Here is a 23,729-nt window from a genome sequence, read left to right as displayed (position 1 = left end):
GAACCCTCTGAGCGCCCATCCAAATAGGGAAGGTCACGTTGGTTCTAGAAAATCAAGTTTGTATATTGGCATATGTACGCCATTTTCTGAATATAAGGAGGGGTGTGAAGAGAGTATACCCAGGGTTCCGGGAAAATTCCATTGACCTATCTCCAGCAAACAAGAGAGATCAGATACGATCAAGGGGGGGGGTTGTTTACAATAGATGTATGGTCTCAACAGATCGCGTTCTTCCGCTACCTGGCTGCAGTTGCACCCCCATAGTGTTGTCATCTTGGGTGTCTCCATTGGACCTCAGTAAGCTTAGACGTACTTCTAGGCCTACAGTGGTCATTGCAGGGGGAGACAATACCCCTGCCCCACAGCATGCCTCACTCCCATGGAATATCATCGGATCAATATGGAGTTTCTGGTGAGCATACCAGATCTGGCAGTCTTTAAACCGGAGATTCGCAAGTACCTGACTTTCCGCCCAGAAATTCTACGGACACGGAAGCGTCTGACTTGCTGCTCTAAAATTGGCTCGAAGCATCCCTGTCAAATCAAAAAGAATACGGCTCCCAGTGGGACGAGTGATGTTCCATATCTTGGTAGCGAAATATTCGTGCAGAACTATGAGATCGTGGGTTCCTTGGAATCCTCTGATCCGTGCCCTTACTCACAGACTACTGAAGAAACACTATGAGATTAATCCCACCATATAACCACCCGAGATATGCGCTGGCTAGACCTTGAAAACTACCAGATGATATACGGAATCCACAATGTCATGTATTAGCGCATCGCACTTCCGCTAAAAGGATCAGGAAACCACGGAGAAGTTCCCGATATAGACCTCTAGAAGTTTATATCTTCAGATAAATACTGAGTCTCGAGTGTTTGCAAACCTGTTGTGGATCAGCATTTCTCGATTTCATCCGCTCTAATCCCAATCCAGAAAGTTCCATGTGGTTTGATCCACTTCGGCTTCGAAAGTCGGCAATGGTTGTTGCCCTTCCCAGTCCCCTATTCACTGCTAAGCGCTGGTTGTTTGATGTTTTGCCTACATCTATAGATCTCCGAAGGACAAATGTATCCATCAATATCCAATAAAACCCGGTAGATACTATGATCGGGTGTGTTAAGGTAGAGTTCGCCAGTTGGGACATGACGATGGATGAGTGGATCCACCCAGACCATCCCGTTGGGCCGAACCAGCACCCTTGTTTATACTGTTAGGTAATTGATTCATAACCAGGTCAGTGTTTTTCGCCTTCCCCAGCCTTCAACCCCACGTAATGCGAAGAATCAAAGAAAACCACGCGGCGGATAACGACACAGAAGTCAAACGGCCTCGTCCGACCACCTACACCAACGGCCACCCCATCTGAGCCCCTGGTGTGAACGTTGCAACGTCTTGGAGCTCCACCCCTGGACATCTTGGACCCGTCCCAACTCGCAATGTCCGAACAAACGGCGCTGGCTCGGCTTCCCAAGTCCGTCAGCCGCTGGCTTGGCTATCGTTCGAGTCCCCACAAACCTCTACCGCAGTACCAGGTCTGGGGCTGGTCGTTCATCGCTTCCTTTTGCGGCCTCTGTGTCTTGCAGGCCATATTCAACTACTCCCAGTATTTCATTAGTCGAGGCGTGCCAGGCATCATTGCCTCCTTCGTGAGTATCCCACCCGCCTCATAAGATGCAATGTCTGACTGAAACGTAGGGTGCATCAGCCGTGCTGGTCTATGGTGCAATTGACGCTCCCCTGGCACAGCCCCGTGCACTCATATTCGGCCATTTCCTGAGTGCATTGGTGGGAATATGCATCACGAAGCTGTTTAGCCTGATCCCAGACGAGGAAAAGTTCCAGTCGGTGCGATGGCTGGCCGCATCGCTGTCCACGGCTGTCGCCATTGTGGTCATGCAGGTCACGCAGACCACTCATCCCCCGGCGGGCGCGACGGCCCTTCTCCCGGCGACGGACGATGCGGTGTGGGAGATGTCATGGTACTTCCTACCTGTGGTTTTGCTGTCCTCCACGATGGTCCTTCTGGTAGCACTGCTGCTGAACAATATCCAGCGTCGCTACCCGGTGTTTTGGATCGCTCCTGCGAAACCGGCCCCAAGCCCTGCGCAGAATGATCTCCCAAAGTGACGTGTTTCTCGTTGGTGATCCACGGTATTGCTTCATTCAATTTGCGTACGAGAGCGACAGCGAGGTGGTTGTGACGCCAGGAACCAGGCTTCATATAAATACCCATGGTTTCAGCCAATGGTGATAATGGGTATGACTCACGGTATCGTTAATCTTACTGTACATAATACTCCTGCTCTGAGCATGGAAAGGGTTTATATATACTAAATAATTATACATAATTCACAGTAATATCTGAAACGACTTGACGACGCCTCTGACTGACATGACAGGATGCCGATATCAATGTATTATACATAAGTCTTGTATCCCCGAGGGCTGTCAATGACCCCCTCAAGAATAGAGAGGAGCGAAAGAGGAAAAGGTAACTAAACCCGACACAGTCCCTCATCATCCCAATCCTCACTGCCTACTCCCTTCCTCGCAATAAACAACCCCGTCGGATCCCACTTCTGCTTCAACCGATACAGTTCCGGATAATTCTTCCCCCAGAACGAAGCCTGAAAGTCCGTCTCATCCGCATCTGCCTCATTCAAGTACGCCCCCATGGTGTCCGCGCCCTCCACCCCGCGCAGAATCGGCACCTCAACGTCCGTGATATTAGCCTTGACAACATCCTGCTCCTCGAGGGTAGCGTCGGCCGCCCAGCGGCGCTCGATAACCAAATGCAGCAGGGCCCTCCGCCACGCGGGGTTCAGCGCGCTGTCGACGCGATCCGCATTGTCGGCGACGGCGCCGCCCGCGACGATATTGCCGAGGACGGCCTCGCCGGGGTTGAAGTGCAGGGACTGCAGGGCGGAGACGAGATGGTCTGCGCCGGACGGGGAGGTGAGCAGATCGCGCGAGTAGAGCCGCGAGGCGCCACGCTTGTTCCCCCCGACGTCTTCCTTGCCGCCTGGGTTAAGGGCGTCCTTGATGAGGGTCTCGATGTTAGGGACGCGCTTGGACTGGTACAGGGCGGTGACGCCCTTGTTGGAGCGGAGGGTCTTGACGAGCGGGTCGAAGAGATCGTCGATGCGGGCTTTGTCCGTCATGTTGGGAAAGTGCATCACGACGGTCATGCCGGATATGCTGATCGCGTCGCCTAAGAGAGGCATTTTCGGAACCATGAAGTAGTAGCCAGCACCGCCGACGTCGATGAGACGCGGCAGGGCGGCGTGGAAATCGGCCATGGCGTGCCAGAAGGAGGGATTTCCGGCGGGCGTGGAGATTTTGAGATCGGTTAGGATGAGCGGGACTTCGTCAAAGGTGCGCACGGTGGCGTTGACGACGACGCCGAAGGTGCCGCCGCCGCCACCGCGCAGCGCCCAGAAGAGGTCGGTGTTTTGGTACTCGTTTGCGATGACCAAATCGCCCTGGATGAGATTAGTTGTTGTATAGGTGTACGACTAGCGAAGAGGGACTTACACGCGCAGTGACCACCGAGAACTCCAGCGCATTATCAGCGGCCATTCCCTTCCACGGCCCCAGGAACGAGTGTCCCCCGCCCTGGATATAGCCCCCCGCGGGGGCGACGGAGCGAGCAGCGCCCCCAACAGCGATGCGTTCCTTCTCCGCTAGCGCGGCATACATCTCCTCGAGCGTGACGCCGGCGTCCAGTGTGACGGCTTGACCCTCCGACCGAGGTCCACCGGCAGGGACAAAGTCATCGACGATGTGGATGCCTTTCATAGCGCTAGTCAGAATCTGCAACGAGTCCGGCGCCGACGACCGGCCCAGGAAGCAGTGGCCCGAGTTCTTGATGGCGAGGCGCAGATTGTGTTTTTTCGCGAACCGCACCGCCTCCTGAATGTGCGCGGCGGTTTTGGCCTGCGCCGAGTACAGCGAGATGCGCCCCTGGTCGCAGGAGGTGGACTCGGCGGACTCGATGTAGCAGCTCTCGTCACGAGCGGACGAGGCTTCCCAGTTCTCCCACTGCAGGGCGCCGGGATGGGCGGCGCGCCAGGTGGAGTTGTTCCACGAGGAGGTCACCTCTTTACAGGAGTCAGGGTCAGCGGCTGCGCCGGGATAACAAACGGCTGCTGCGGGGCGCACAGCAGCCAAATTACCGGCAATGGAGTGATGGAGGTTGGTCCATTCTTGCGGTGCAGGCCAGCAGGGCTCGTGCGGTCTGCAGCGACAGTGAGAGGGATCTGGGGCGCTCGAAGAGAGGACAAACAGGAGAGGGAGAACTAGGAGGGACTTCATCGCGCAAGCCATACTCGTGGTCGGGTAACGGACCGGGAGAGATGCGACGATAATGAGGTTAGAAAGGGGTCAATCACATATAAACCAGCATTGTGGCGGGCCCACGATGTTTGATCAACCCGCCGAACCGATTAGTCCCGGTTTGGCTTAGCTGTAGTGTACATCTTTCCCGATTCCAGCGGATGTCAGGCTAACCCATTGACGGACTAAGGAATATGGAGCCGTAGACCCGGATCCTGAGCTAACGTCTGCAGGATCGCGCTACTGCTTCTTCACAAGAATGTAGACCAGCTCAAACGAATACCTTCGAATATAATATAGAATTCTTGGCTTATACTGGTAAGTACCATGACGGTAGAGAGCTACCTCGCTCGACGAACTCCATGTGGAGTCCTTCAGTTCCACAATAGATATCGGCTCCAACAACAGCCCTAACTCCATCACAGGCACTGCGAATACCACTCAGTCGACCGGACACAACTATACGGACTGACACAGACAGTCGGACCCGTCCATCCACCCCCACCGCACTGCTCCCAGTGCTGCGCAACACCCTCACCACCAGTCGCCGTCGCCGTCGCTGTAGTCGTGCGAGTCGCTGTAGAAGTCGTCGTCGTAGTCGTACTCCCACCACCCGGAGTACCCCCCGCAACATACCCCTTCAACGTATCCATATAATAAGCGAAACCAGTCCCCGTCGGGGGCTCCAAATTAAACATATAATCTCCCCACCATGGACCCGCCGCCCACCAAGCGGCACCCATCCAGACATCCGCATTGGCAACCAGCGAGTCCAGCATACCGACCACAGCGCGCTTGCACACGTCATTCGCACCACCAGCAAACTCGCCTAGGAAGCCACGCTTGTTGTGCTCACGCAGCCAGCTGGTGGCGGCTGCGATGCGCTCTGCGCCGATCGTGCTACTCACGCAGGTCGGGCTCGTCCCCGACCCGTCGCTGTCGAGGTACTGGTGCATTTCGTAGACGAGGAGGTCGGAGGGGTCCGTTAGTGTTTTGAGATTGTCGTTGATGGCGGGCCAGGTCCACGCGCCGCTCCAGGAATTGCCCTCGACGAAGACGTATTGGTTGATTGCGCCGGCTGCTCGGATGGCGTTGACAGCGGCTTGGTTGAGGTTAAGGACGAGGGTTTGGTCCATGTCGTGGTATTCGTTGTCTGGGCGGTTAGTTAAATGAGTCATTGTTCTTGGTGGGAAAAGGAGGGGGGAGAATACTGGTATCGAAGATGACGTGGTCGTTTGACGCGAACTCCTTAGCCACGGTGGTCCAGAAGGCGGCAAAGTCCGACGTCGACGTGATGATGTTGCCATAGCTAACCCCTGATCAGAAGTCGTGCTGAGAACGGGATATCTGGAAGAGGACTCACTATCGCCCAAAGTTATGCGGGTCAATCAGTGCGTAGGCCCCAAGATCGGTGATTGCCTTGACTGTCTATTATCATCGCTGTCAGTATATCCCAGCCCTAATATCCCATAAGTACAGGCCAAACATGCCTTCTTCAGATCTCCCATGTACGTCGCATCTGCCGTCCCCGTCATAGTAGTCGGCACCAGCCTCTCCATCATGAAAGCAACGCGGAAGATATTCATTCCCTCTCCAATGGTCGACGCCGACGGCCAGATGTAGTCTTTGCCCAGGAGACCGGGGAGGTTGTTCTGGCCGAATTCAGCGCCAGATTCATTGGAGCCAAACCTACCATTGTTAGTGCGCTGGAGAAATAGTTTTAGGAAATGATTGAGGGGTGAAAAGTATGTACCAGACGAATGGGGAAGCCCGCTTGTTGGGGGCTCCCATGACGAGGGGGAAGAGAAGGGAGAGCAATGCCAGCTTCATCTTTACGACTGGATTCTATCTGAATTCTTGCTGATTCTCGTCATCGGAAACGGCCTCTTGAGAGATACAAGTTATATACACCGACACACATATCTCGCAGGACTACACCTGAAGCGTCAACAACACGGACCACCGGACCGCAGCCCGACAGAACGAACGCATCCCAAACCAGAACGGACAGACAGATTCGTCACGGCACTTGCAAAGTATGATTATGCGGATCCGGAGGTGGCCGGATCTGCGGAGTTGACACCCAATTCAGGCTGTGCAGAGACGGGGATGAATGTCTTGGTAGAGCTAGTATCTTTTACAGACTATATTGACTAGGGGATTGCCGAGACTGGGAGAACGGGGTATAGTTTGCCGAAAGGAACGTGGTTCGCTCAGAGCATCCGGTGTGTTGGGGATGGACAGGGGTTTGTATTGGCATACATCCTTGTCTCGAGCTAAACGAGGCCGAAGCTCGAACACAGTGGTGTCGTGGAAATATTTGCCGACAAGTCAGAATACTAGGTAGTATCCTACACACCCCTTGGTGTCTTTCATGTTTTGTCAGTTGAGACATCATTTAATTCAATCAGTGCCCCAGATATGCCATAGACTTGAAATGAAGGCAAATCTGCAGGCCTAGTATGTCTCACTCAGGGCTTGCCACACCACGTGCCATCCAACGTATAAACAAACTATGCGGGGAACAATGCGGAGGGCGTTCCGCTCAGACAGGTAAAACACAACCCAATAGCATAGGAGAAGTAAGCGTAGCAAATGGGGTCAAGAAGAATAGACTGCTCCTTTGAGAGGCAAGCAGTCTGACAGGGCATGCAGGTAATCTGCTTCCGCGCTGCAGAGGTCCAGACCTTCCCCGCGAATAATAAAGAATCAACACTAAGATCTAATAGGGAAAGAGTCCTACAAAGCTTGCCGAGAGATTCATTCAGGGCAGATTTCACAGGAAATCAACATATGTAGGTTATTGGTGGAAATACACACAAGAAGTGAACAACAAAGTAATCATATTGACTATAAACTTCTCATACCATTGGAAGGCTACCCGTCATATGCTCGGCCTACAGACACTGCGAGTAGTAGTCACCCGACTTGGTGCAAACATACGGGCTCTCGCACTTGGTCGGTCCCTTCCAGCCAATGCCACCACACTGGGCGTAGTGCGCCGCCAGTCCCGTCTCAGTGCTCCCACCGCCAGTGGTGGTTGAGGTGGGAGGACGTACGGTCGTCGTGGAGCCACCGTCGCCGCCAGTCGATCCCTTGAAGGTTGAGCCAATAGGTCCGACCTTGATGTTGGAATAGACGACCGACGAGTCGGCGTCATTGCTCTCGACGTCTTCGGGAACACCCGAAGAGATATCGCAGGTTCCGCGGGCAACGCCGGGAACGGTGGACGCTTTGTCAGTAGGGTAGTTGCTGTCCAGCCACAGCATGTTGGAGTTGTGATCATCCCAGAGACTCATGACGAGCACCATGCCCTCCTCCAGAGCGGCGCCCATGCCTGCCATGCCACCGTGCTTCTCAAAGACATTGGTATCGCCAAAGAGCTTCTTCTGGGCGCTGCAGAACGACTCCGTGATAGAGTTGCCAGGGGCCTCGGAGTAGGTTGACTCCGAGTTAGGGATCACTTTGCCATTCTGCACGTAGAACCGGCGAATCTCGGACAGAGTGCCGGTGGCAGTGTTGTCGGAGGTGATAAACTGCGTCACGACCGTCACCTTGCTCTTGGTGTCGATCTTCATGCCAGGCCCGTAGAAAGTCTTGTCGCCCTGGCGGAACGAGTTGAAGTCGCACCCGTCGGGATCACAGGTGCCGGCGTAACGGTCGTTGCTATACGTGCCGCCGCAGGCATTGCCCTCGCACATTACCTGTTCGGGGACGTCGCAGGGGTGTGGGGTGTAAGCGGTCGAGATGCTGTTGGCCTCCCAGATGTCCATCTCGGCGCAGCACGAGCCATGGTGGCCCGTTCCAGCGTTGGCGTCGTTCTCGGACGCCTCCCAGCCCTCCACATTGGCCTTGCCGTTGATGAACTTCAGGTCGCGCGGACACTGGGAGTCGCAGTAGCCCGTGCCGTATTTGGCACCGGCTTCGTTGGTGGGGTACTTGGACTTCCCACCGTCGGCGTCCATGGAGACGAAGTAGAGAGCGCCGTTCAGGCCACAGGGCAGGTTGGAGACGTCGACGTCAAAGGTGAACTCCTGGTTCAGCAGCTTGAACATCTCGTAGGTGTTTTCGTCCTTCATGAGGTAGAGACGCGAGCCGATGTTTTTCTGCGCCCCTTGGGTCACGAAGTTCAGGCGAAGGGCGTCACCGGAGGTGGTCGCTCCGTAGGTAGCCTGATAGTCGGCGCCATCTACAGCGCAATTCTCGGCGCAGGTCTCGTCGTCCGGACAGATTTTGGTGTCCCAGGTGTTGCCCGTGTAGCAATTGGTGTACCCATCAACCGTGTGTACCCACCGCCAGTTGGCGTCAATAACGACCTGCCCCTTGTTGGTCGTGCAGGTGCCGCTGCTGTTGCATGTCTGCCAGGTCATGGCAGGATGAGTTTCGGCCTTCTGCGTGCCAACCTTCTGGGCCTGCACCGCGCCCATGTAGGCAGCGAGCAGCAGGAGGTTCTTCCAGATGCTATATGACGATGGCATTGTGATAAAGGATTTGATGTTTGTGTAATAGTTGTTTGAGACGTTATTGCGATGAATTGGGAGAGACCTGTCACCCTTTTATATCCTGCTTACAGCGTCCGTTTTGCCTCTCCGTTGCCCTCAAATCTTCTATTCTATTCCATTCGGATTTACGGTCCGTCGACCGTCGAGCCATCGGTCACCAAGGAATTGTTGTCCACCTATTGAAGCCTAACTGTACCCCGTGGGGAGAGGGTTACCCCACATTTGTCTCCATTCTTCAAGACGGACAATGTAAGCGAGGGTATTTCGGCATGGCCCATTGTTCAGCGCCACGCGAGACTTTTTAATATCCGGATAAATAGATGCGACTAAATCGTGAGCTTTGATCAACTGGTTGCTAACAGGAGTCTTCTTGCATCGATCGAACGAATGGGAGAACTGACAGGGGACACTGGCGTGGCGATGGCTTGGCCAGCTTCGGCATTTGTCTTTTATCGTAATATCGATAGATTGCCTTAACAACTGCGGAGAGTGTCCCGAATCTAGCCGCTTGTATTGGCGTGAGGTTCCCGAGCTACTTATTTTTTGAGGTATCAGCTTATTGTCAAGGGTAAAGGCAATTGCACCCGGAGGCAACAGAGACACGACACCCTGAATGGGCACTAAGGAACTTGTTTCACTGGCCAAATAGTGATTTAGTGTAGATGATTGTATTTCGTGGAAGCCGGTCTTTAACCCCATTGGAGAATATTGACCAATCCAGCCTATGCCGAATTTCCGATAGCAGTCACAAAATGTGTTGAATGAGCATGGGAGACATCGGGCTTTACCCATTGCTACCTGTTCTTAGGGCAATACTCTTTCCATGATATACTAGTTTTTTCCATCAACGCTCTTTACCCCATGGCGTGATATGGACAGGTGGGGAGAAGAATGCGGTCCAATGTTGGATCCGAATCTCTTAACTTGTTTGAGCCATGATCATAGTACTCTATGTAGTAGTAGGGCATCTTGCGACTCCAACCATCCGTATCAGTAGTATATCTGCCATTTTAGTATTGATTATGTTTCCAGGTTTCTTATCTCCTGTATAGACATGTTGCTCATAAACCATGTAATAAAACAAGTACCGACCTTCTATGCTTAGAGAAAAAAAATACATACATGCATGTGCTTGGATCCATCAGTGAACGAATTTATATTAAAGAACCTAGGAACCATGAAAATATCTTTACAGCGCTAAACATGACATGCTAACGCTACTAGGTCCCTTGCAAGTAATTTCTCAAGACCGCTACGCCAAAAACGTTGACCGACATTTGGTATAGGGCTTTACCTGACTGATATACCCAAAATGGTTTCTCTACCAGTGAGTCGCTGCTGACTCAATAGTATCTATAGTCTACTAGTCTTCTTCAGCTGGCTTACAACTGATCCCTCCCAGAAAAGAAAACAGCACGTTACTATCGCAGGAAGCAGAGTATTCCTGCAACTCCTACTAGCCCTGTAGTAGTACATCATGAATTACTCCAAAATAGGAATCTACCACTCTCTATTCCTGCCAACATATCAAAATGAACTACTTTGTAGTAATGACTATATTTAATTTATTCAGTAAACATCCTCTACGTTAATACGAAAAAAGGGAACATAAACATAGAAAATTTAGTCAACTAGGATAATTGATACCATTATACCTTATGTAGAATAGTCTAGCTAAGTATCTTTCTATGTATGCAGCAAGCCTGTCAAGATGAAGATAGCATCTTGCGTGCTGATTTATTTCCCAAAGATACATAATCCAGTTGCGTGTTGCAGACTAGAGGAAACCTCCAATCTACATATGATGGGAAGGAGGACGACTCTCGTCTAGCCATCGGGGGATATCATGCAGATGATAGACACTGATTTGTCGCTGACCACCACAAGTGAGAGATTTAACAACGTTAAAGCCTACTTCCTGATCGTCGACCAGTCGCATTAGTTCAACCGGGTGAAACTAGGACTTAATACCTTGAGCCCATAGGAACATACAGAAACAGGAACCAAAAAATCATGCGTTATTACCAAGACTGCCCACTGCTAGGGATCTACATGACTTACTGCAACCTCTTCCCTTTTCAGACAGCTAATCTTCGCTTAGAGTGCCAGGCATCCAAGAAAATGCCTCGAGCAGTGTCCAATGAGCACAAGCCTAGCTTTTACACAGACTTGAGAGAGCCTCCTGCAGCAGGGCTCTATCTTTAGTTTCGGCATACGAGTATCCCATGGCATTTAACACTGCTTTCTAGACTTTTCATGTCGATTTCCATGCTGGATTCTAGCAATTATGAACTCTATTTACAGACACTCAAAATGCAGGCAAAAGTCTAGCTCATGGGGAAGACGACTCAAAAATAGAACACTCTATTACGGCTGTGATCTACAGCTAGCTACTCCTACACAATCAACGTGAAGGATGACGGCCCCACTTAGCTGTTCTCTCCCCTGTGGTATGCCTCCTCCTCTCGTCCTGGTGGCAAACGAACTAGCCTTGTTTCTGACACCTATCAGGGTTAACACTTCGGGAGCGGAATACAGGTGAAAAAGTGCTCTGTAGGCATCGAGTCCACGCAGATCACTAGAATAGATACTCTCGGCTGCGTGGAATCCAGTGGTGACGGCAACAACTCTCTTCCTTGGGTTATCGCTCTTCTAGCCGGTAAGTGTAGGTATTCAAGATTGATGTTCCCCCATTCAACCCCAGTTATCCACCTTACCCAGACAACGGACTCGTGCACTCAGCTGGAGACGAGTATACCTTGAATAAATCCTTCGGCCCCCAACTGGGGCCGCTACCTGCACCATTGAGTATGTGGCTTCCTCCACCTCAGCCCCCACGCGCTAGGCTCGTATTGTCCCCGCCAATCTTAACCAGAATAAGCTATACATCTTAGGCTGACACCCTCAGAATATGCCAATTGACTTGACAGGCGATTCCCGAGCAGAATGGGTATAAAAGACCTGCTGACTGCACTTCCACCAGAGGATTCCGCTCAACAGTCTCGTCCCATTCAATTATCAAGCTTCCAGTCTTCTTTTTTGCATCATGCCGTCTCTACGCGCCAACCTCCTCCTCCTCATCGCAGCGACCTCTGCTGCCGTGAACGGCGAGCGCCTAAAGGCCGTCTGGTCTGCTGGCGATTTCTCAACTATCTCGGGCCCCACTGGCAACGAGTCCGGGCATTTCAAGCGCTTCGCGATCTTCGACGAGGCCGGCAAAGCCATTTATAGCGAGCCATACCCCGGCGACCATTCGCCTTGTTACAACAAGGGCGATGGCCGCGAGTTCACCATCGAGGGGGACTGCTGGGATAAGCCTCGCAAATTCAAGTGCAAGTCGGACTTTGGAGCCCACCCTGAATACTGCGAGGTCAAAGATAGCAATGGCAAGTCCCTCGGGACGGGCGAGGGAAAGACGGATACGGAATTCATCGGTATTTCTATCGGCATGTCGGGTGCCTGTGTCGTCGAATTCGATGCCAAAAGCCACAATTGTCCTGAGGATGATGGCAACGGGCCTCTGCATGTTACTTCCGGTTGAACGGCCTTCCACTATTGCTTGCGAGACTGCCCATGTCAGAACTTGGTTGTGTATCTAGATAGAATAATATAATTGAGACCTGTGACCTTGACTACCACGCTATATCTTGGTTCCAGTATTTTCAATACTTCAATGATCCAACAATTCAACTAGATCTCCTTAAGCTGTCACATGAAATGTGCGAGATTTTCCTTGACCAGTATTGGCCACAAGACACAAAAACATGCCAAGTACCAGACCGGGTGGGGAGGATTAGGGCTATGGATTCCGCACCGAGCCGGCCCCCAGCGCGTTTAAAAAAAGGACGAATACCAGTTTCTCAACAAGTCATCCTCTGTTTGGGTCAGCGCGCGCAAAATCGAGAGGTTTTTGATATCTGTAAGTGTTGGATATCAATAGTTTCAAGCCCTTACCACTCGCCAATTGGTGTTTTTGGTCTAGTGGCAAAGAATGAGAGTTCAACAATAAGTCAAAGTATTTTATTGTAAAATATGGCAACGTCCAGAATACCAGTCAAACAGCGACTAGCGAAACGTCCAAACCATGTGAAATGAGAAGAAAATCAAATAAAAACAAACAGATCTGTCCGGTGTGGATAGCTGGTGTCTGTTCCAAACTTGCGCATCCTTGGCGGCATCTGGGAAGCTGTCTGGTGTTATAGAGAACAGAGCAATGCTACTTCGCCAACCACGGGAAAAGATAATGCACTTTGAACAATGTCCCGTAACACCACTGAAGGAGTTACACCGTCCATATTGTAATGACGCTCGAACCTTGAATACATGCCGAGTATGTGCACCGAGTCTCCTTGTCTCGGTGAAAAGGTCTGACATGCCGAGAGCACAGCACCTGCCCCTTTGGTAATTTCTTCAACACATTACTACATAACTTCCTATAGAAAGATTCCTCTACCTTATCATTGGGTGAACGCGTGTGGAACTGTTGAAAATTATGGACCCAGTATAGAAAGTATGACTCATGTGACCCGATCTAATCTAATCTGATCAGCTTTGTCAGCGCCGCATGCGGGACTGAAAATCTCCGCCCGCATCGGGAAATTTCCGCTGATCGAGTCCAGTTCATCCCACAACAAAAGGCACCAAAAGTCCCCATTCAACAGTTTTTTTTTTTTTTTTTTCAGGAACACAGATTCAACATCAGAGCATAGGCACAATGTCCAGCTTTATCCTGACCCTCTCCTGCCCAGACCGCCCCGGCATCGTCCACGCGGTCACGGCCTTCCTGGTCCAGCAGAACCTTAACATCATTGACTCATCGCAGTTCGGCGATCCCACGTCGAAGCGCTTCTTCATGCGCGTGCACTTCAAGGCCGAATCCTCTCCCTCGGAGGCTGCACCCACTGTCGAGACTCTTCGCGATGCCTTCAATCCCACCGCCAAGGGCCTGAGCATGGACTTCCAGCTCGTCCCCGCGACCCAGAAACCCCGCGTGCTCATCATGGTCTCCAAGATCGGCCACTGTCTCAACGACCTCCTCTTCCGCCAGTCAACCGGCCAGCTGGCCATCGAAATCCCCGTCATCGTCTCCAACCACCCCGACTTTGAGACCCTGGCGCGTACCTACAACGTCCCCTTCGTGCACCTCCCCGTCACGGCAGACACCAAGGCCCAGCAGGAAGGACAGATCCTGGAGCTGGTGCGCCAGCACAACGTCGACCTGATCGTGCTGGCTCGGTACATGCAGGTGCTGTCGCCGACGCTGTGCGAGGCTATGTCCGGACGCATCATCAACATCCACCATAGCTTCTTGCCCAGCTTCAAGGGCGCCAAGCCCTACCACCAGGCTTATGACCGCGGCGTGAAGATCATCGGCGCGACGGCGCACTTCGTGACGAGCGACTTGGACGAGGGCCCAATCATCGAGCAGAATGTCGTGCGGGTGAACCATGCGATGAGCCCGAAGGAGTTGACTCACGCGGGCAGCAACGTCGAGAGCAATGTGTTGGCCACTGCGGTCAAGTATGTGACTGAGCGGCGGGTTCTGCTGAACGGACACAAGACGGTCGTGTTTGGTTAAGTGGGCTTATATGTATATCATGTGGTGGATCTTGCGTGTATATTTTGCCATGGTGGGTTTTTGCTTTGGCGACAAAAGTAATAGACTGGTCTCTGGATGATCGATGTGGCCAATTCAATGTATACAGAATGAGAGCCTCAATATTTGGCTATTTACTAATAATGCCTCGAGCTCTAAAGCATCGTGGGTGATAATTCCGGGCTTACTGGTATGCTATTTACTTATACTACAGATACCTGGCAGGTATCTTTCTACCATCCCTACGACAGTACAATATCCTCAATGCTGCACCCATGCGACACCCGAACAGCATCTCGAATTATAGACGAACCCCCGCAAAAGGATGATAATCCTCCTCCCCTGCCCACTGTGCCGCATACAGGGACTCGTCCATCTGCGACGCATCCATCCCAGCCATGACATCCCTACCACTCATTAGCATCATTCTCACAACGACGGGAGAAAAAGGTTCAACATACTCATCAGTAGCCAACACCTCCAATCCAGGCACACAATCAATCAGCGCATAAAGGGAATAACTCCCAACAAAACTCCACACGAACCCAATCAACGCCTCCACGATCTGCACCCCCAGCTGCCGCCAATTCCCATCAATCAGACACCCACCCGCGATAACCGTCAGCCCATCGTACGCTGCGACCTCCCGCTGCGCAAACAGCCCCGTGACAATCGTCCCGAGAAACCCTCCCAGACAGTGAGTCGCAAAGGTATCCCCGTTATCAACCCACCTCCACCGCGCAGCCGTCTTGGTGAATTTGATCCGCAGCGCCTGGCGCCCACACACCGCACCAAGGACCCCAAACGCGACCGCAGTAGTCATGTCTATGAACCCCGCGCTAGGCGTGATAAGCACCAGCCCCGCAATCGCCCCGAGAAAGGTACTATCCAGACTCCACTTCCCCGTCTCAAGGTAGGTGAGGCTCGCCCAGGTGAGCGCCCCAGACGAGGCGCACAGGTTCGTCACGCAGGCGGCCATCACGCTCTTGAAGTTCAGCGCGAGTGTCGTCCCCGCGTCGAACGCCACCCACGCGTTCCAGATTATGATCAGCGCCAGCAGCTGGCACAGCGCGTTGTGCGGCTTGTGTAACACTAAATGTTGCGGGGTCCGCTTGTTTGACCGTCGCGACCGGAATAGCGGGTACGAGAGGTAGACGCTCATGGCTGTCGCTGTGGCGCCGCTGCAGATGTGTACGGGCGTGCCGCCGGCGAAGTCAAGCGCGCCGAGAGACGCCAGGAAGCCCGTGTCTGACCAAACCATGTGCGCCAACGGGGCGTAGATGAATGTGCACCAGGCCTGTTTATCTTATGGGTTAATTTTCTGGTCGTTGTGGCATGGGTCAAGTTACGGGTAAGGTTTGTTCTCAAACCATTGATTTTTCGGCTGTTTACTAGGACATACAAAAATGAAAGGAATCAACGGGAGGAGGCGCCCGCGCTCACAGGCTCCCCCGATTGCGATCGCGCACACCGTCGCGCAGAAGATCAGCTGGAATTGCGAGAACAGGATCTCTGGAATGGAGCCCACAGGGTCCGCGAGGACTCCTATGTGGAACGCTTTGCCGAAACCCCCGAAGACGCTGTTGGCGTCGCCGTAGGCCAGCGAGTACCCGATCATCCACCATTGGATGGAACAGACGGCGACGGCGAGCAGACCCGGGTAGAAGGAGGCGAGGCTGTTGAAGCGCGTGGAGTAGCCTGAGTACGCGAGGCCGACGGCGGGGATGATCAGCCAGCAGAAAACGCTGCAGACGAGGATGAAGAGTGTGTCGGTTTGGGAGCACGACTCCCATGCGGATTGGACAGTCATGGTGTTTTTTTTTGCAATTGTTCAGTATGATTCCGTAGCCGTGTTTTCATTTTCTAGGGAACTGGGTCGTCTATATGTGATGGTGTTTTGAGCCCTATCGAGGTAGATCCTGATAAGACACTGTGTTGCTCATTGGTTATGGAGAGATTATCAGCTGCACGATGCACATCATCCCTGGTCAGGCAGTCGGATGCGACTCGAGTTGTCTCTGAGTACTGCTTATCTACTTTATTCAGTTTACTAAGAAATTTATCATGCTGAAATAATGGGTGTCCGATTAGGTCTTCACTGGGGTATAATCATTTAGCGGTGGTATGTATAAAATTTATAGTAGACACAGCCAGACGCATCTGATAACATGAGAAGAACAATATTTGAAAGCGTCCTTTGTAGAAACACATATTTAGTATAAGCTCAACAAACAAGCCCTATCCCACGAGTATTTGTTGTTCATGATTTTAAACAAAAACCAGCGGCACCATGCTCTTAAGAGGTTCCCTTGTCATCACGGTTGAGGTAATCAGTAAAAAGATTTGATCAAGTCAACGCCAATGGCGCTGCTGGGAATCGAACCCAGGTCGAATCGGAATTGTTGTTTGAAACCACAACGATTCATGATGACCACTACACTACAGCACCTTGATCTGTTTCTATTTTGGTACACAACAGGTGGAAATATATACCGAAAAAAGGATGACGATGATTTTGACCACAGGTTATTTATGTCGCTCTAGTATTGTTGGCATTGCAGGGAGTCATCTGAGCCACAACAGACACTACATACGGATGAAACCTGTATAATGCCAATAGTGGATACAACCCTTGAATCTGATGTCTTTGGCTTATGGACACTGCCTGGCCGAGAACAAACCGCACCGCCACACCCGACTCGACCACCAGCCACAGTGGCTCGAGGGCGAGTTGGCCTCTTTCCCGGCACAAAGTTAACCCGAGTCCGCGGCATTGGGGCGACTCTGTCCTTTCCCCGATCAACATCTCGATTGACCGCGAAGCTCAATTAAACCTCATTCCATCTCGCCATCCGTTCAATACATTCCTCGTCTTCCTCTTCCGACCATCTCCAATCCCTCCCACATCCCGATCTTTACAATGGCCGACCAAGTGCAGGAGCTCCTCAATGTCCCCCGGGAATTCTTCCGGGACGGCATGCAGTTCATCCACCGCAGCCAGAAGCGTGAGTCGTCCAGCTGATATCCTGCGCCCACACACCCAATGCTAATCGGACAACCAATGTCTAGCCGACCGACGGGAATTCATCAAGATCAGCCAAGCTGTTGGTGTCGGTTTCCTGGTCATGGGTGGAATCGGCTTCATCGTCAAGCTGGGTGAGCTCTCCTGGTTCTCGACTCGTACGCGACACATCTCGCTAACACAGTGACAGTCCACATCCCCGTGAACAACGTCCTTGTCGGCGGTGCTTAATTTTCTCTTTTCCTTTTCTGTCCTAACCATCGACGACCCGACCTCTCCTACGCCCGTCATGTCCTCCCCCTCCTTCCCCCTGAACTCGACTCGAAAATGGTGGAAACGTGGAAACGACGAGCTATGCACCTGCGATGGAAACCGGGATATAGGCGTGCACTCCACGATACATACACACGGCACTGCGACGGAGGAGATGGTCCTGAGGTTCACAGTTGTCGAAAGCGTTTCCCGTCGGTCGGATCTCGATCGCGATGGCGTTCCTGCCGCGTCCGTTTTTTGTCGACATGTCTAATACCCTTGCTATCGGTTGCAATAGTTTGTAATAATATGAAGCATCTTTTTGTTGGTGTTGCTTTCTTTGGTCTGATATTGGCGCTAGATCGTCTCTTTCGTCGTAGGGCAATGGTGTAAGTCACGAGACCGTGGCTTTGGACTGCAAATGCCACCTTTCGTTAGACGCTGTCACTGGCAGGCTCTTGAAGCGCTAACCATTGGAATTGCTAACTCGCTTGGATATGGACACGGTTACTCAGTAAATCCAGGAGCATCCTTTCCCAAGCTACCCTTCAAGTGATCCATTATCTAGGCTTGTACGTCGCCTGATTCAGCCATACGAGGTATACAACCAGGACACCCTCATCCAAACGGTTACGCATATGGGATTTTCCGACAGCGGGATCGACTGAAAACAGAATAGATAAGCCATGATATAGACTGCACATAATGAATCACCCTAGCCTCAGTCGATGTGGAACTTCCTACCCCAGGATGATCTGCAGGACCCGATGATCGATCTTCAGCCGCCCTGCAACTCGAACCATCTCAGCCCTCCATCATTCCACTGACAAAAGAGCCAACATCAAACGTCAGCTACCGGACCCCCATACGAATGAATCTAGGGCCTGTATCAGTATCCACATAGCGACAACAATCTCAAAGCAGCAAGAACAAACAACAACCAAGCACAATGAAAAGAATAGGGAAGATCGTACCGTCTGATCCGAACATCCCTCCGGCGTCTTATCCAGATACGCCCCCGTGTTCACAAACACCTTATCCTCCTGGCACACATACCAAGCCGCCGTATTCGGCCTCTCAAAGTCATCCGCCTCCCACGTCAGCGCATCGCCCTGGAACGCAAACGCGCCGTACTCGTTCTTCGTCGCGTTGAACCACGTCTGCAGCTGGCGCTGCTCGTCGTCCGCACGATGCTCCACGTTCATGTACAGCGGCTTCTTGTCGGCGCCGGTGTTGTAGACCAGCTGGCCGTCGATGACGTTGAATTGGCCTGCGTTCGTGTTCTTCGCGAGGTGGGCTGCCCCTGCGGCTTGCGTTGGCTGACTTTGCAGGTAGCTGTGGTAGTAGGGGGTTTCGACGGCGCGGATCCACGACCAGGATGGTTCGAGGGTGGCTGTTCCTGTTGGTGTTGGGGAGTCGGTGGTGGTGGGTTGTTGGGCGGTTGCGAGGGAGAGGAGTGGGAGCAGGGATAGTGGGGTGTAGTGGAAGCGCATTTTGATGGTTGCGATGGGCTCTTTGGTGTTCGACATTGTAGCCGAGATGGTAAATGAGGGCTTATATGGGTTTCATGGATTTAGGCAATTCGGGTATTCCTTCCTTGCTTCCGTGGCGGAAGTAGATGTGCGATTTATCTGAAACGTTGCGCCGGTATGGGCTGTTAATGTCGTGAGATGATTGCTGGGAAATCTTATCTGATGCTTCTTCAAGTACACATACGCGGAATATTTTATATTATATGCACGGGTAGAGCCTATATAGGAAAAGGCTTATTATAGCTTGACCGGGGGATCTCGTGAAGCAGGGATATTGTATAGCCAGACATATACGTGGGAGGGTGAGATCTTAGACTCTGAGCCATTGTCCCTCAATATCTAGTGTCAACTATGGCTATGGCAACGGCCAGAGGACCTGTGTATCAAGGTGTTGCTCCTATCTCGTTCCTTGGAGTAATGGGTGACAGAATACGGACTGTGCACGCCATCTATTGAGTAGTAGGCAGACTACAACGTCACCGATTAAATTTAATATTCCCTTACTGATATACACCAATTGCTAAACAGCTGTCATAGCAGGCCACCACAACCAAGAAGCCGCCATGAAGGCCTTCCCCACGACAGTAGTCCACAACGCCCCGGACACACCAACCTCGCTCCTCGCCCACACGCCCCCTACAAAAGTCCCCACCAGTAATCCCCCCACAGCCCCCAGTCTCCGCAGCTGCTCCGGATCCCGAAACGCCAACAGATCCGAAAACAAGTCGCAGTACACACTTGTCAGTACCACGCTGGTCAGACCCCGAAATTCCAACACGCGACTCGCAACCGCCTGCCCGCTGCTCTGAAACGCAACCAGACCCAGCGGCAGTGCGGTCCTCCACGTGAGCGCTGACTCCCCGATCGGCCGGTAAACAGTGACAACCGTCGCCGCCAACATGAGACACGCTGTCTGCACGGCGAACGAGAGGGCGAGGGCCCACCGCGCACGGGCTGGAGGCTGCGTTACGCGATGGAACGTCGAGAAGAACACGGAGCCGAGGCAGAACCCGCCGATGGAGACGAGTGATCTCAGCCACCGGCCGGTTTCGTCAACTCCTGCTAGCCCAAGCCCGAGGTAGACGGTGTTGCCGGTTTGCATGCTGGCGAAGGAGCCCCAGATAGAGACGGCTGAGCTGTCTAGGAGGCCGGTGAGGACGTAGCATAGTAGGAGGAGGATGTCGGCTCCGCGCGGGTCGATGTCGGTGCGCATGTATTTTGCCAGGTGATGCAGGCGGGTAGGGTCCTGGTTTCGACGGCCCAGGAGGGCGTCGGTCTCATGCGAGGGGAACTCATAGTAGGAATGTCCCGGGGTCATTGTATGTATGGTGAATTATCCTGATAAGTGTGGTGAGTCGATGTAGGTGTGTGTGGATACTAGGTGGGTTGTTCCTGCCGGGTGCATCATCCAGGCCCCCAACAGTGAATATTAAAGGACCAATGATGAGATTTAGGACCCTGAATGATTGTCAATCGACGAGATGAGTTACACTAGTATGGTATTACCCGTTTACCAAGGATCTTATTCGCAAGATGCATTGCGGGGTCAGCGAGGTCATCGAGTTGAGGACCGGGCGGGGTGACGTCAAAGACCTCCGCAGCTTAGTGGTAAATGCTGCCGAATTCCAGCAGGGACCCAGGGGTAGGGCTGAAAGGGAGACCCACATGCCATTATTTGGTTCGAATTGTGTTTACTTTCCCTCTCTCTCTTTGGCCTTTGCTACGGGTAGATAATAAATCAGGATGCTGGACTTATGAGCGGAGCTAGTGGATTATCTGAGGTCTTATCTTCTGGTCAGCTTCTTCAGATATTCATAGAGTATGATAGTAGAAAACTAATAGAAATCAATAGAGTATCAATACATCTGGTGCGTGCAGACTTGGAGGTTTTATAAAAAAAGAAAAACCCCGACAGACGTGCATGTTTGGTCATTATTAGATATATCGCCATCATCAGCCGTTAGCATCTTTAAAATTTATCATCATCATATGAAACATAAATTACCTTGCCTTATTTGCATAATATGAATACTGTCACTATTAACAGATGAGTTGACCTTCCTGCGGAGGGCCTTCCTGGAATCACTCACTGCACTCGATTACCCGATAAGACCTAGCACCCACCAGGTAGGAGGATTTTCTCTTCTTTTCTCTTTTTAGATAGTTTTGTAGAGCCTCATAGTTCTGCAGAGAAATAAGGGCTGTGCCTGCGAACTTGACCTGCTTTTCTCTCAGGATTGCTAGCCTGTTCAGAAAAAATGGTGTTTAATGATGAATTATAAAGCCAATTTAATCACTTATCTCACTACTGATTGTTGATTACTTGACAGGATTAGACTGACGAGAGTATTCACTGGAAACCTCAGTGGTTGTATGTCGATTGATGAGGATCATGAGCTAAAATAAGAGATCTTGCTACTAAAATTAGATGGAAAACAAGATTTACGAGGTGTGGAGACACAGGTCATCTCATCTCCTTGATTACCCCGATAGCATTCCGGCATACCACAAACCAATTTAAACAACCCCTTTTCCATGGCAGATATCAGCCGCAATGAAGAGCCACGACAGAATCCTAGGCTGTTGATATGCGAGGTAGACCTGACCCCTGTTAATCTGATCACGATAGATCGGGCTTATCTAGACATGTTTGAATAATTTCCTCAAGCTTGCAGCGGGCAGCTGCCGAATTAGACGGTCAGAGCCTTCTCGCGTGACGAGTCAGGGAGTATGACAGAAAGAAATAACCTTTAAGTTTTACGGTCTGAAACCATATCAATCTAACTACAGACCTAATGAACAATGCAATGTTGAGGCCACACGCACCGACCTATTCTCCATGCCCAACTCGTATTTATACAAAACCACTCGGCAAAGGGCCTCCACACAACGACATATATACTATGCAGCCGCGATCTTTGCTACCATTTGATGTTGTGACTGAGTGGCTTCGGTAGCATGAAAATGGCGTTGGGTGTAGTCTACCTGACAGAATACAGGGAGAAGATAATGCTACGTCCAGTTTCATATATCGAAGGGAATCCTGATGGTTACATCATATTTCTAAGAACCTAATTTAACTCTGCCATGTTTTGGCAACAGTTTACTCGCTTAGAAATCCATCTCTTTGACTTGGCACGTGGGTCTTCCTGTGGGGCTGTCTCGTATATAATATCTATAAACAGTTCTCGATGCTGGCAGCCAAGGCCCAAGCGGCACCTGTTAGCAAGAATAGGATCCAGAAATTTTGAACCGAAGGAATTAGCATGTCTTCAAAGTAATTTGTTTCTCTGGCATTCCATTGATCTGCCGCCGAGGTTGTCGACCGAATAGGAACGTGTGTCCACAGCGGATATAGGCCCATGGAATCATGAGATACCCGGCTAATAAGGTCCATGGTCCGCCCTGAAGACGCAAACAAGCAAACACCGCAGCTATAATTATCCATATATTCTTCTAGTAGAGTTTATACGAGCGACTCTACCCCACATAGTGCACGCTTTACCACAGCCACCGCTCGAAAAGGCTCCATTCTGCGAGATGGAGGACCATAGGGTAATATGCTGTGGCGTCTGCTTTCGCGCTTCGACAGCATCAACATAGGCTGATATATCACATGAAACGATATATGCTTCCTGTATGTACCAGGTATAAAAGAGGGTCGATTTCCATCTGTGTACTTTCTATCACTACAACACCCAGACAACAGAAACACCGCAACCCCAAAGCCAAACTAGAGTCAAACACCCCATCCCAACACGTTAATCAAACACAATCATGAAAATCCAGCTCCCCACCATTGTCGGACTTCTCCTCCCTCTCACCGTGCTGGCCGCTCCCGCTACGGAGGCAGACGAGCAGGTCGACATCCCGGTGGCGATTGAGGACGACGCGCGCCACGTCTCCGAGGCTTTCGGTCTGGGGAAGCGGGCAAATCGTTCCTGCAAGATCGTGAACACCGAATCGGAATATGTCAAGTGCCGGAGTGGGCCTGGCTTCAGCCATGATATCCAGGCGGTGGTCTACCCTGCTAAACGGTACAAATTTACATGTTACAAGTCTGGGGATTGCTATGAGAACAACTGGTGAGATATTTCAATGCGGGATTTTTGGTTCTTGAAGTGATGCTGATAGAGTATAGCACTTGGGATGCGGTCAAGATGAGCAATGGCAAGTATTGCTATGTCAATGGCTATTACACTGATGATAAGTGCACGGCTGGTGAGTGGAATTGTATTCTAAGAAAAGAAAGCTTTGGTGTATGGTGAACTGACGGCATACAGCGGCCCTCGGCGAGTGTTGATGATGTAGCTGATCCCATCACGGGGGATGGCAGCCATGGTAGAATATGAGGGTAGTGGTGGTTGTGGCCATTGTGGATGCCCAAATACTTTGTTCTTACCGTATGTAGGATTTAATATTAAGAAACCAACCACATCCATGTACTTACCCTTATCGTAAACAAAAACTAGTAGACTCGTGCTAG

General features: G+C 51.5%; 11 protein-coding genes and 1 non-coding gene across 12 annotated transcripts; 5 read left to right on the top strand and 7 right to left on the bottom strand.

Annotated features, from left to right (window-relative positions):
* Positions 1-1,375: 1,375 nt before the first annotated feature.
* Positions 1,376-2,318, top strand: BDW47DRAFT_113226 (HPP family protein). The gene is made up of 2 exons (XM_024814353.1): positions 1,376-1,650; positions 1,700-2,318. The coding sequence occupies exons 1-2, from the start codon at positions 1,441-1,443 to the stop codon at positions 2,129-2,131; spliced, it is 642 nt and encodes a 213-aa protein (XP_024667883.1). The 5' UTR covers positions 1,376-1,440; the 3' UTR covers positions 2,132-2,318.
* Positions 2,319-2,407: 89 nt separating this feature from the next.
* On the bottom strand, positions 2,408-4,364 carry BDW47DRAFT_86025 (FAD-dependent oxidoreductase). Its single transcript, XM_024820069.1, has 2 exons — positions 3,539-4,364; positions 2,408-3,486 (listed from the first exon to the last, which is right to left on the bottom strand). The coding sequence occupies exons 1-2, from the start codon at positions 4,328-4,330 to the stop codon at positions 2,500-2,502; spliced, it is 1,779 nt and encodes a 592-aa protein (XP_024667882.1). The 5' UTR covers positions 4,331-4,364; the 3' UTR covers positions 2,408-2,499.
* A 394-nt stretch (positions 4,365-4,758) lies between these two features.
* On the bottom strand, positions 4,759-6,169 carry egl2 (putative endoglucanase; the record flags this gene model as incomplete). Its single annotated transcript, XM_024818154.1, has 5 exons — positions 4,759-5,492; positions 5,551-5,648; positions 5,703-5,763; positions 5,826-6,028; positions 6,093-6,169. The coding sequence occupies 5 exons, from the start codon at positions 6,167-6,169 to the stop codon at positions 4,759-4,761; spliced, it is 1,173 nt and encodes a 390-aa protein (XP_024667881.1).
* Positions 6,170-7,236: 1,067 nt separating this feature from the next.
* cbhB (putative 1,4-beta-D-glucan-cellobiohydrolyase) lies at positions 7,237-8,817 on the bottom strand (the record flags this gene model as incomplete). The annotated part of the gene is made up of 1 exon (XM_024817009.1): positions 7,237-8,817. One exon carries the CDS (start codon positions 8,815-8,817, stop codon positions 7,237-7,239), a length of 1,581 nt encoding a protein of 526 aa, XP_024667880.1.
* A 3,013-nt stretch (positions 8,818-11,830) lies between these two features.
* BDW47DRAFT_113223 (uncharacterized protein) lies at positions 11,831-12,414 on the top strand. Its single transcript, XM_024814352.1, has one exon. It carries the CDS (start codon positions 11,888-11,890, stop codon positions 12,380-12,382), a length of 495 nt encoding a protein of 164 aa, XP_024667879.1. The 5' UTR covers positions 11,831-11,887; the 3' UTR covers positions 12,383-12,414.
* A 1,097-nt stretch (positions 12,415-13,511) lies between these two features.
* On the top strand, positions 13,512-14,602 carry BDW47DRAFT_113222 (formyltetrahydrofolate deformylase). Its single transcript, XM_024814351.1, has one exon. The coding sequence runs from the start codon at positions 13,556-13,558 to the stop codon at positions 14,417-14,419; it is 864 nt and encodes a 287-aa protein (XP_024667878.1). The 5' UTR covers positions 13,512-13,555; the 3' UTR covers positions 14,420-14,602.
* A 3-nt stretch (positions 14,603-14,605) lies between these two features.
* On the bottom strand, positions 14,606-16,247 carry BDW47DRAFT_134717 (ammonium transporter; the record flags this gene model as incomplete). The annotated part of the gene is made up of 3 exons (XM_024818153.1): positions 14,606-14,844; positions 14,899-15,734; positions 15,840-16,247. The coding sequence occupies 3 exons, from the start codon at positions 16,245-16,247 to the stop codon at positions 14,739-14,741; spliced, it is 1,350 nt and encodes a 449-aa protein (XP_024667877.1). The 3' UTR covers positions 14,606-14,738.
* A 552-nt stretch (positions 16,248-16,799) lies between these two features.
* On the bottom strand, positions 16,800-16,886 carry BDW47DRAFT_t146. The gene has a single exon. It is a non-coding gene; the product is annotated as a tRNA-His (tRNA).
* Positions 16,887-17,260: 374 nt separating this feature from the next.
* On the top strand, positions 17,261-18,042 carry BDW47DRAFT_113220 (translocon subunit SSS1). The gene is made up of 3 exons (XM_024814350.1): positions 17,261-17,442; positions 17,507-17,593; positions 17,650-18,042. Exons 1-3 carry the CDS (start codon positions 17,358-17,360, stop codon positions 17,688-17,690), a joined length of 213 nt encoding a protein of 70 aa, XP_024667876.1. The 5' UTR covers positions 17,261-17,357; the 3' UTR covers positions 17,691-18,042.
* A 510-nt stretch (positions 18,043-18,552) lies between these two features.
* Positions 18,553-19,204, bottom strand: BDW47DRAFT_120834 (uncharacterized protein; the record flags this gene model as incomplete). The annotated part of the gene is made up of 2 exons (XM_024815535.1): positions 18,553-18,588; positions 18,686-19,204. 2 exons carry the CDS (start codon positions 19,202-19,204, stop codon positions 18,553-18,555), a joined length of 555 nt encoding a protein of 184 aa, XP_024667875.1.
* Positions 19,205-19,626: 422 nt separating this feature from the next.
* BDW47DRAFT_134715 (YoaK family protein) lies at positions 19,627-20,795 on the bottom strand (the record flags this gene model as incomplete). The annotated part of the gene is made up of 2 exons (XM_024818152.1): positions 19,884-20,795; positions 19,627-19,692 (listed from the first exon to the last, which is right to left on the bottom strand). The coding sequence occupies exons 1-2, from the start codon at positions 20,559-20,561 to the stop codon at positions 19,627-19,629; spliced, it is 744 nt and encodes a 247-aa protein (XP_024667874.1). The 5' UTR covers positions 20,562-20,795.
* Positions 20,796-22,958: 2,163 nt separating this feature from the next.
* Positions 22,959-23,614, top strand: BDW47DRAFT_86013 (uncharacterized protein). The gene is made up of 3 exons (XM_024820068.1): positions 22,959-23,328; positions 23,385-23,464; positions 23,527-23,614. Exons 1-3 carry the CDS (start codon positions 23,021-23,023, stop codon positions 23,544-23,546), a joined length of 408 nt encoding a protein of 135 aa, XP_024667873.1. The 5' UTR covers positions 22,959-23,020; the 3' UTR covers positions 23,547-23,614.
* The last annotated feature ends 115 nt before the right edge of the window (positions 23,615-23,729 follow it).

The sequence above is a fragment of the Aspergillus candidus genome, assembly GCF_002847045.1.
Source record: "Aspergillus candidus strain CBS 102.13 unplaced genomic scaffold BDW47scaffold_76, whole genome shotgun sequence".
Lineage (NCBI taxonomy): Eukaryota > Fungi > Ascomycota > Eurotiomycetes > Eurotiales > Aspergillaceae > Aspergillus > Aspergillus candidus.
The sequence above is the reverse complement of the archived record's forward strand: the minus strand, read 5'-3'. Positions and strand labels throughout refer to the sequence as shown.